This window comes from Mauremys mutica, chromosome 20, assembly GCF_020497125.1.
Source record: "Mauremys mutica isolate MM-2020 ecotype Southern chromosome 20, ASM2049712v1, whole genome shotgun sequence".
NCBI classification, from domain to species: Eukaryota; Metazoa; Chordata; order Testudines; family Geoemydidae; genus Mauremys; species Mauremys mutica.
Genome location: NC_059091.1, coordinates 21,644,510 through 21,655,954, shown reverse-complemented (window position 1 = coordinate 21,655,954; position 11,445 = coordinate 21,644,510). Strand labels below are relative to the sequence as shown.

Genomic DNA, 11,445 nt, shown 5'->3' with positions numbered 1-11,445 from the left:
GCCCTCCCTTCTTTAACCCACTTGATTCTATTCCTCCACAGCTGGGAGCAGAACCCAGGAGTCCTGACTTCCAGCCCCCTCCTGCCCTCCATGCAAAACTGAACTGCAGTATTTATCAGTGCCTCAACATTCTGATCAGTGGCTATCACCTGGGCATGGAGTAAACACAACCACAGCCTCAGGTCCCTAATTCCAACTCCCCCGCTTGGAAAAACAAATAAACTCTTGTGTCAAGGGAGTGAAGAAAATATCATTTATTCTGAAATTTTCAGGGTTCCTGGGCTCCTCCTGGTCACTGACTAACCCACCCAGCTGTTTGCACAAGGGCTCATTTTACAGGCAACTCTGAGGATAAATAGCCCAGGAGGAGCTACTTCTCCTGACTCTCCTGTCCTCACCATGGGGGGCTCTGCTCTCTACCTGGTGGCCGTGTTTGCTTTCTACTTCCCGGCTGTTTCTCACAGCCAACTGTAAGTACCCCCGCGCTTCTGCCACGGTGATGAGGATATTAAGCTGGGTTCGTTACATGGCTGCTAATGGAAACCAAGCTCAATTTTCCTCTCTTCTCTGCTACTGTGTGTGGAGTGGGAACAAGCTGCAGAAATTCTCTTCCTCACCTGGTCCAACCCTCTTCTCCCTTGCTCAGTTCTGAGGTTAATTTTGGGGTTTGGAAGATGGAATTTTTTAAAGAATAAACTGGATTTTGAGCCTCACTTGGTCTAAATGAACCAGGTGTAGACTGGGAGTAACTCTATTGAAAACAATGGGGTTGCACCCTCCTGAAATGCGCTGAAATCAGTGGGGTTGTCTTTTCCTTGGTTTCATTGGGCTTTGATTCAGGCCCTAAAAGGAGACCAGAATCAGGTTCTATAGGGCCACATCTTGAACTCCTTGCTCAGTTTCTACGTCTGCAAGACACCCAGTGGGGCTTAATTCTATTTTCAGTGTAAACTGGTGCAAACCTGGAGTAACTCTACTGACTTCAATGGGTAGTTACTCTGGTAGTTAGTTACACTGGAATAACTCCATAACTGGGGGGAGGGGGCTTCTTAAAGTTTCATCCTACCTCAGGGGCCTGCTGAGCCAGTGAGAAGCCAGAAGCTGCATGAGAGATGCATTGATCTGTCAGGATGATCCAACTCACCTATGGAGCCTGGGTCGGGTCCCCACCCTCCCCATGGGGCTGGAGGGGCTGCCATCTGGGTGCCAGACTTCGGGGTGATAGACAGACGTCCGGATGTGGGGCTGGGTTTTGCAGCTTGACCCCACTGGGAATGCACCAGGGTGGGTTGCAGGCCAGACACACAGACCTCGGTGCAGCTTTCCTCAAAGGGTTCCAGAGATTTATGAAACCTGTTTCTGAGCCTGGGCCAACTTTCAGGAAAGGAGGAGGGAGGGTTACCCCAGGAGGGAGAGAGGAGATTTGGTAGCCACTGTGCAGGGCTCACTCCAGGTGTCAACCCTGACCTGCCTCTCTAGGATTTCTAGGAGAAACATCAGGAGCCTACCTGGTCCATTTTGACAGCGCTCTGGTGGACGGCTGGTACCAAGCACACGCCCTGCATAGGTGCTCCTGGTATTGCCTGCAGAGCAGATGAGCAGTAAACATGGCCCGTGCTAGACGACTCCCCAACGCAGCATGCTCCTCTCTAGGCAGGGTCAGGCCATGCAAAGGGCAGCGCATTCCAGAGGGCTCCGTAACAGGGTCACACATGCTGGCTGCAGACCGTAGGATCGCAGTTGGTGGAATGCAGGAAGACACAGTATGGCCCTCCCCACGGGGCACTGGGATCAGCACTGGCTCAGACGGGACAGCGCCTTCTACTGACCCACACACCCTGCTCCCTGCAGCACAGCGCCCCCTAGCACCTCACTGGGGTATTGGGGTTAGCACTGACTGCTGGGGGAGCGTGCCCCCTTCTGAGTCCCCTACCCTGCTGTCTGGAGCACAGCACCCCCTAGCACCACACTGGGGCATTGGGGTTAGCACTGACTGCTGGGGGGATAGTGCCCCCTTCTGAGCCCCGCACCCTGCTCCCTGCTGCACAGCGCCCCCTAGCGCCACACTGGGGCATTGGGGTTAGCACTGACTCCCAGGGGACAGCGCCCCCGCTGAGCCCCCATCCCCCACAGTGCCAGATTAAAGAATTTTGTGGCCCTGTGTTCACTATGGCAGTGGTTCTCAAACTTTTTTTTTCACGGACCACTTGCAAATCACTGAGGGTCTCGGCAAACCACTTAATGATCTTGCCAAATGTTGTTTGTACTGTTAGATAAATATTGTAAAGCGCTTTGGATAAAAGCTCTCTATAAAAAAACCCCTCATATTTTAACATCAGTAGTATCAGTAGTATTACCTTCCTAATGTGATGGATGTGCCCTCTCTCCCCCACCACGGCTGCCCCCGAGCTGGGCCTGGGAAGGAGTGGGGTCTCTCCCTCTCTTCCCTGCCACAGAGCTGAGACTGGGAAGGAGGAGGGTCTCTCCCACCGGGGCAGCGTCTGAGCTGGGGCTGGGAAGAAGCGGGGTGAGACGTTGCACTCCATATACTTTATAAAAATATGTTTATAAGTGTGGATATGATGTAATTGGAATATGCTTTATGCAAAAGGTCTCTTGTAAGGTATCATTACAAAGCTTCTAATCCACTGAGTGTGGTTATCCTATTTGTATGAATGTATCATTCTTGTATCTGAAACTAGGAATAAGAAACCAGCAAAGAATCCTGTGGCACCTTATAGACTAACAGACGTTTTGCAGCATGAGCTTTCGTGGGTGAATACCCACTTCTTCAGATGCAAGTCAAAGAAGGAATAAGAAATATCACTCTGAGGTCCTATTGTAATTATGCAAAATGTGGGCCATTAATGGTGGTTTGGAATCTTGATGGCTCCCATGAAGTCTTACAGTGACGTGATCATGTCACCTGAACTGGAATCCATCTTAAACCTGGTGCTTTTCCATTGAGAAGGAGAGGTAGGGACCCAGAGAGACAAAGGATTCCCGCCATGGACCAAAGCTATAAAAAGGCGTTGAACAGAACAAAGGGGGCTGCCAGTCATGAAAAATCCCTGAGTTACCATTGAGCTGAAACTAACAAGAGCTCTACCAGGGGAAAGGATTGGACCCAGACTAGGAAGGAGTCTAGTCTGTGTAAGAAGCTCATTGAAACATCTCTAAGGATGAAATTTACCTGTATTCAGTTTCTTAATGTATTAGGCTTAGACTTGTGTGTTTTGTTTTATTTTGCTTGGTAACCAGGGGCGGCTCTAGCTTTTTTGCTGCCCCAAGCATGGCAGGCAGGCTGCCTTCGGCGGCATGCCTGCGGGAGGTCCACCGGTCCTGCAAGTTCGGCGTACCTGCTGACGCCGAGGGGACCGGCAGACCTCCCGCAGAAATGCCGCCGAAGGCTGCCTGACTGCCGCCCTCACAGGGACTGGCAGGGCAACCCCCGTGGCTTGCCGCCCTAGGCACGCGCTTGCTGCGCTGGTGGCTGGAGCCACCACTGTTGGTAACTTACTTTGTTCTGTCTGTAATTACTTGGAACCACTTAAATCCTACTTTTTATATTTTTGTTTATTAATTAACCCAGAGTAAGTGATTGATACCTGGGGGAGCAAACAGCTGTGCATATCTCTCTATCAGCATTATAGAGGGCAGACAATGTATAAGCTTTATACAGAGTAAAATGGATTTATTTGGGGTTTGGATCTCATTGGGAGCTGGGGGTCTGATCGATCAGAGCTAGCACCTTTGTGCCCTAGTCTGCATTTAACATTTAGGTCAACCTAGCTACATTGCTCAGGTGTTTAAGCAGCGCTGTAGTTAAGCCAACCTAACTGCTGGTGTAGATGAGGCTAGGCTGATGGAGGAACAGATGGTGCATTATCTACACCGACAGAAAAACCCCTTCCATGTAGGAAGCGTCTATGCTACTGTCGCACATTGTGTAGACAAGTCACGCCTCCCAGTGGCTGTGTACACATAACCGTAGGGGCAGGAACTGTTTCTTACTCAATGTTTGTACTGTGCCTCAGTCGCTGTTGGGATTTCGAGATGCTGCTGTAAAGCAAATAATAAATTGTAAACCGTGGCAACAAGCTTGGTATAAAACCTCGCTGGGGATGTGGGAATCGCAGTCAGTGGGGTTTTAAATACTGACTGAATTAATCACATTGACCTTTTACCATTCACAGCTACTCCCTGATCACACCCAACGTCCTGCGGGTGGAGAGTGAAGAGACGGTCGTGGTGGAAGCCCATGGCCTCAGTGCCCCAATTGTGGTTACAGTCAATGTGCTTGACTTCCCGCTTAAGAAAAACATCTTATACCAGGTCCAAACCAACCTCAACCCTGCGAATGGGATGATGGGCACAGCCGTAATAAAGGTGGGTAAAACTCCAGTCTCAGGTCATCCAGTGAAACAAACGGTATCACTTTCAACAGGAGCCTCCAATATTTTGGCTCCCAACTCTACAATACCGAGACGTTCAGACCCTGTCCAGGCTGGATGTCGTTCTAAAAGACACTCTAGCCCAGCATGAAGTTATGAGCTGGAATTGCTGGGTGAAAGTCTATGGCCTGTGTTATACATAGGGCCCTACCAAATTCACAGCCATGAAAAACACATCATGGGCCATGAAATCAGGCCTTGTCTGTGAAATCTAGCTATTGGAGGGGAGGAGAAGGGGCAGGGCTGGGGGCGCCCCAGCCGGGGGCTCCTACCATGCCCCTGGCTCCAGCTGTTAGTCCCCTCAAGGCTGGGGAGGGACAGGACTTACTGTTACCCTGCACAGCTGCTCTCTGGGAGAGATCAGACCCACCTCTGGGTACCTCCCCTGGCTGTAGGAAGCTCTAGTGCTGGGCAGGAGCCCCAGAGCTTCGTGTAGCCACAGGAGGTTGCCAGAGGTGGAGGTGGGTCTGATCTCCCCCATACTGCTGGGAACGCCCCAGCCAGGGGAAGTACACAGAGGTGGGTCTGATCTCCCCCCAAGGATTGTGCAGGGGAAAAGGAAGTCCTGTCCCTCACCAGCCCGGCCAGGACTAGCAGCTAGGAGCCCCTGGCTGTGGCGCTCCCAGAAGCCTGGGGGAGATCAGACCCACCTCCACCTCTGGGAAGATCCTGCGGCTGCAGGAAGCTGAAGGCAGTGCAGAAGTGAGGATGGCAATCCTATGACCCCCCTATAACAGGTTTGTGACCCCCTCTCCATGAATCCCTTTTGGGTCAGGATCCTCACGGTTGCAACACCCTAAAATTCAGATGTAAACATCTGAGAACATGAAATTGACTATTTTTCAAATCCTATGGTCATGAAATTGACCAGAATGAACCCTAACCCTAACCCTAGGAATCTATTAGTGATGGGGGTGTATAGCTAACTAGTCAGATGCTCACTGGGGGGGTCTCTTGTTGGGGACATAAAAACTGAGGTGCCCCAAATTTGGAGGTAGAAGGAAAAGTTGAGAGGAAGGGTGGTCTGGTGGTTAGGGTGCTAGACTGGGACTTAGAAGACCTGAATTTGATTTCCAGCTCTGTCACAGACTCTCTCTGCATCCTTGGATAAGGTGTTCTGTGCCTCAGGGTTTCCCCATCTCTGAAATATAGATAATAGCCCTTCTTTATTCTGGGCACAGGGGGAGGGCATGCTGTGAGGGAAAATGCATTAAAATTGAGGCACATGGGTAACAATATACTGACATGGTAATAGGGGCCATATAATAACTTAAATAGATAAACTGAATCACAGTGAGATCTAACATCAAACCACATTGGACAGATATTAGTTCCGTTGCTTAATGCCCGACTGGGAGATACTCAGGTATTGCAGTGGTGGGGGTAGTACAAGAACCTGTACTGAACAAAACATGCAAATGACATGATTTTGTTCATTTTTTGACATTTTCCATTGGAAATTAAAAAAAAAAAGATGACTATGAAATGGTTAAAGTCACAAACGTTTTGGTGGATACCTTGGTCTTAATTCCTGTTAACACTTCAAAGCGAATTATTTGTGTCTCAGCTGACTTGGGAGCTTTTTCATTCAATGCACCGAGGTTCTGTGGTCAGGTACATAACCATATGCCCTGTGGCTCATGTTTGCACTGCCTGGGAAACTTGCTCAGAGCTTGCCAAGTCCTGTCCCTCATTAGCACTGGGCACAGCATCATTTCTGGGTGGGGTTCCCTGGTGGAGCAGGATTCTCATTTTGAGTTGATCCACAGTCCTGGCCAGGAATGGAGAGTTGGGGGCAGAGAGGGAAGGTCTGCAAGATGTTACAGTTTTAGGGGAGCACAGTAGAAATAGTTGGGAGCACATCAGTGCAGTAGAACTGACCTCAGCGGGGCACCTATGGGATGCCCTTTGGTTAACAAAAAATCCATATAACAGGAGGTGACCCAATGGGTACAGGGCCATCCAAATGGTCTGGCCTGACTCACTGGTGGTGACCTACACTGACTGTGCCATCCTGGGAATCCCCCTCCACCTGGGGTATTCCCCAATGAGGAGACCCACCATCTTATGGCAGCTGTGTAAGCTGCTGGAGGAACTGCATGTAGAGTGGGTTAGTAAAAGGCCATCATTTCTTATGGATTCTTTCCATGTATAACTTAAGTGTTGTTAAAACTGCAAAGGTCTTTTGCGTAGAGCATCCCTTGTGGCAGTGAGTAAAAACAGGAAGCACTCATCCATGTTCTTCTTCTCATGCAGGTTCCCACCAAAGACATAAAGAAAGATTCCAAACGAAACCAGTATGTTGTGGTCAAGGCTAAGTTCCCTCAGCAAACCCTGGAGAAAGTGGTTCTGGTCCATTTCCACAGTGGATACATCTTTATCCAGACGGATAAAACCATCTATACCCCCGGGTCTAGAGGTACTTCCTTCCCCTGGTCTCTTCTAATGGGAAGGGGTGGGAACTGCTGATGTCATGCCATATCTACAGCAGGGCTGCGGGGTCCATCCTGTGCATATTGCTTTGCTTGTTGTCTGCCTGAAGATGGAGGACAGTTGGAGCAGAGACTCTGCCACCACCAATTTGCAATACTTCATCCTTCACCATCGTCCTAGCTGTGATGTCCCATTGAGTGTTAGATACCGAAAGATTGGGTGGGCCATTGGATTGAGAATGGGAGGTGGAACTTTTCAAATCCCAGTGACTGGTTCTGCTCCATCTTGTACCAAGATACATGTCCCCATCTGATGGCTGTCCCGAAGCCTGTGTGAAATAGAGGCAGCTAATCCCAGCCCATTCAGAGCAGGACAGGTCCCTGCAATGACAAAGCCCTCCCACCTGGTACTTAGCGACAGGGGAGAAGAGCAAGACAATGCCCTAAAGAAAAAAAGCCATGGAGATCTCCGACTGTAGAAAGAGGCTATCGTGAAACAACCCCTGATAGGGGCTGATAGCTCAGATCTTCCGTGGAGTTAGGCACCGAACTCCCATTGGTTTCAATCAGATTTAGACACCTAAGTAGCTTTGAGGATCTGGGCCAAGGTGTCTATCAGTTAACGACATCCCTCTCGTCTCTCTTTATTTTCTCAGTCCTCTGCCGGATCTTCACCGTGGGACACAGACTGGAACCAGTGTCTAAGAGAGTGATTGTGGAGTATGAGGTGAGGTCACTGTTCTGAGTGAGCCCATGGAGGGATAGGTGGGTTTAGCCACTTCTCTGGGTAATGTGCAGCAATTTATTGTGACTGAGGAGGCTGCATAGAACCCCTGCATGTAGCAGCAACATGGTACAGCTGGGATGATTGTCTGAGGTCTCCCCTTGCAAATCCTCCTCCAGTTATTAGGGAGGTTACAACGTTTGCAGGGGCAGCAGTCAGGCAGCTCTCAGTGGAAGTCCCGTGGTTCTGCAATGGTGTTAACGCTTGAGGAAAGTTGCATGGAGTTGTTCAGGAAGAGCCAGGCAGGTGGTTGTCTGGGAGGGCTGAAGACAAGGAGCCACTGCAAGGAGCCCTTTGAAGGACGTGTAAACTGGTGGCAGGAACAGGGATTATAGCTCCAGGCATCAGTTCTGTTAAGGCCCTTTCCACTGGGCTTTATAATCCATAAAATAAAGTAAATCAGCTGAAAAACCCTGGGCAATAATCCTCCGGGGTTTTCCTCACCTCAGCCAGCTGGGAGGGGAGAGAACACATCTGACCCTTCAGTTCCTCTTTGACTCAGTTCCCCTTTCTTTGACACTCTGCCCTGAGCAGCAGCATAGCCAGCTGGGACCTTGCGATGGGGAGTAGCTGTGGTTGGCAGAGCGATTCAGCCCTTTGGGCAGCTCCAAGGTTTGCAGATAGCTCAGGGTTAAGTCTGGCATCTGCAATTCTGCCGTGGAGGCTCTTTAGTCTTTCAAGCTGCTTCCTTGAGTTCTTTGCTGGCCTTGCTGAGCCAGGTCAGGAGAGATTTGTTGGTTTTTCCAGTGTCTCTGGCTAGTTAAGAAATTCAAACCAATCAGTGGTGTCCAGATTGTTACATGCTATTGTTGGAAGTATGGAGAACCCTCCACCGGCCCAGGAATGTAAACGTGGCAGATGATGTTGTGAAGAGCAATTGGAAGCATTTTTCTCCCTAAACTCTTAGCTTGTTTCCTTTCCAGACCCCTGAGTCCATTATTGTCAAGCAGATTTCCATCTCCGCCCCCTTGATATCAGGCATCGTCTCTCTGAACTACAGCTTGCCGGAGATTGTCAGGTAGATTGCCCGGATGTTACTATGCCTGGACGGAGCAGAGCTTTGCAGGAGTTGGGCAGGGAAGCAGAAGAGATGATGTGGAGCTAGTTACTGTGTGTGGCCCACCAGCTAGATCGTCTCCTACAGGCATTTCCAAGTGACGTGGAGAAAACACACTCTCCTGCCACATACCCAGTATTGGCATAATTTGATTTGTATTTCTTATAGTTTGGATGGATAATCATGTTTATCTGTAAGCCTTTTTTTCCAGTTTCGATCATGTCAAATGCTCAGTTGGGCAAAATTAAATTATGGGTTTTTATCGTCCCCCATTCTGATTTTTAGCACTTTACATTTTCACAGGTGGGGGAAAACATGGGGACCAGGCAATAGTGGCGGAATCTGACAATAATTATTTAATGACTGTAGACACTGAGATTCAAAATAGGGAAAGCTTTATAGCCATTAAAACACAAATTGTCAACATGGTATGTCCAAATACACAAAGTATAAAGCCTTAAATCAAATTGTAGTAAGTTCTCAAGCAGCATTTTTCTTGCTTTGCCTATCTGTAAATTTCGATATTATTGATGGAAATGTGTTTTTGTCGGTATACAGTGAAATCAATGACACGTATCGATAAAAAACTAATCTTTCCAAGTCTACATAGACACCAGAATGAAGCTGCACTGACTTCCTTGCCATTACTGCTGATTATTTCCAGAGTATGTGAAGGCAGGATTAGGCCCTGCTGGCCTGTTTTTCAAAAGTGCTGAGCACCCTACCTCCCATTCAGTAGGATTTATGAATATTTAACTACTCTGAAAATTACATCAGTGAGCTGGTGAGCGAGGGGCCAGATTTTTGTATGGATCGGAGTTTCCTTACATTTGAGGGTGTTTGGATTGAGGGTTTTGGTCCACGCAGACTGTAGAAACAAGTGCTGGCCACAAAGTTTAGATCCAAACTTCCCAAACCTTGCTGGCCAAAGGTTGAGGGAGTTGTGGATCAAATGTTTTGTTCCAAGTCCCTACCTCTAGTTCTGGTTCATGAAAACATCAAGGTGCAGCAAAAAATGACTTGTCTGAGGTTCCCTGTGGTTCCCTGAAGATGGCTTGAGTTCCATGTATGGCTCAGATTTACCTTCAGGAGCCGATAAAATTACCGGAGAAACAAGTGAGCCAGGTGGGCCTTGTGAAATGTGTGTGTTAAGTGCATTCAGTGTTCCTTCTTATTTCCTTCCTCCAGTCTGGGAACCTGGAAGATCATGGCCAGGTATGAAGACTCCCCTCAGCAGACCTTCAGTGCACAATTTGATGTTAAGGAGTACGGTAAGAATCCGGCACCCACCAGGCCCAGGCTCAGGGAGTGGGTCTGTCTCTACTCTCCTGACACCATCTTGGAACAGTCTCTCCATTTGGCTTGGCTTTGCTGGCAACCCACCCACCCTCTCCTACAAGCTCAATGTTCTCCTCTTCCCCTCTCGTTTCTACAGTGTTGCCGAGTTTCGAAGTCATATTGGAACCATCTGAGAAGTTTTTATACATCGATAGCAATGAAGACTTCAGGGTTTCTATCACTGCAAGGTGGGTCTGTGAGCGGATGGAAGGGATCAGCTGAGTGGGGTAGCAACCACAGGTTTTAGTGCAGAAGGAAACCTAAGACTTGCATCACTTTGGGAATGTTTTCCACTCAATGTTTTTTTCATGAAGAGCATCCATTTTCCAAGGAAAATTCTGATTTTTTTTTTCATCCAAAAACCAATGTCCAAAAATGGAGAAAAAAAAATTGGCTGAAAACCTCATGATTCAGAAATGCTGGCGTGGTGTCTCAGGGGAGTTGGCATTTGGGTGTCTCATTCTTCCATTCTTCTCCATGGGCTGGGCTTGTCAGCTGGACTTAAACTCCTATGATGCACCATAGCCATGATGGTCCCCTTCTCCTTACCGTGGTGGATCATGAGAGATATAGACCGACCAAGGAGCTGGGCCTATAGAGGAGAATGGTGGCATGAGGCCATAATATTCAGCGATAGGCAGGGGTGGAAGTAATTTAAAGGACTTACCGGTACGCTGGAGTCCTGAGCAGGGGCCGGGGCCTCAAGATTTAAAGGGCCCAGGGCTCTGGCTGTGGTAGTGGCGGCTGGGAGCCCGGGGCCCTTTAAATCACCACCAGAGCTATCAGCTATCAGAGCTATCAGCAGTGGCTGCTGGGAGACACAGGGTTCTGGAGCAATTTAAAGGGCTGGGGCTCTGGCTGCCACGAGTGCAGCGGAACCTTGGGCCCTTTAAATCTCTGACGGAGCCCCGGGGGCTCCCAGCTGCTGCCACTACCTCAGAGCTCAGGGCTCTGGCAGAGATTTAAAGGGCCCAGGGCTCCACTGCAGTAGCAGTGGCTGGGAGCCCCAGGCCCTTTAAATCACTGCTGAAGCCCCGCTGCCGCTACCCTTGGGCTCTGGCAGTGAGGCTCTGTCATAAACAGTTAGTTAAGGGTTAAGGTCTCTTTTACCTGTAAAGGGTTAACAAGCAGTACCTGAAAAACACCTGACCAGAAGACCAATCAGGGACAAGATAATTTCAAATCTCTGTGGAGGGAAGCCTTTGTCTGTGTTCTTTGTTAGATTGTTCGTTCTCTCTTTGGATCTAAGAGAGGCCAGACATGTCTCCAAGTTCTCCTGAAGTATTTCCTACTATCCAGTATAGTAAGTATTAGAAAGGTGAATTAGTCTTATAATTTGATTTCTACATTTGCAATTGTGTGTTTGCTAAAGAAATAGCT

General features: G+C 48.9%; 1 protein-coding gene across 3 annotated transcripts in view; it reads left to right on the top strand.

Moving 5' to 3' along the window:
• Positions 1 to 320: 320 nt before the first annotated feature.
• LOC123353427 (complement C3-like) overlaps positions 321 to 11,445 on the top strand; it is a 51,559-nt gene continuing 40,434 nt past the window's right edge. For 2 of the 3 annotated variants that reach the window (XM_044994493.1, XM_044994492.1), the window contains exons 1-7: positions 321 to 470; positions 4,197 to 4,389; positions 6,711 to 6,873; positions 7,543 to 7,613; positions 8,594 to 8,688; positions 9,916 to 9,998; positions 10,163 to 10,253. In XM_044994493.1, the coding sequence (XP_044850428.1) occupies positions 400 to 470; positions 4,197 to 4,389; positions 6,711 to 6,873; positions 7,543 to 7,613; positions 8,594 to 8,688; positions 9,916 to 9,998; positions 10,163 to 10,253 (767 nt within the window). In that variant the 5' untranslated portion in view covers positions 321 to 399. Of the gene's footprint in view, positions 471 to 4,196; positions 4,390 to 6,710; positions 6,874 to 7,542; positions 7,614 to 8,593; positions 8,689 to 9,915; positions 9,999 to 10,162; positions 10,254 to 11,445 lie in introns of those variants that run through there. The other variant, XM_044994494.1, reaches the window with a different exon arrangement.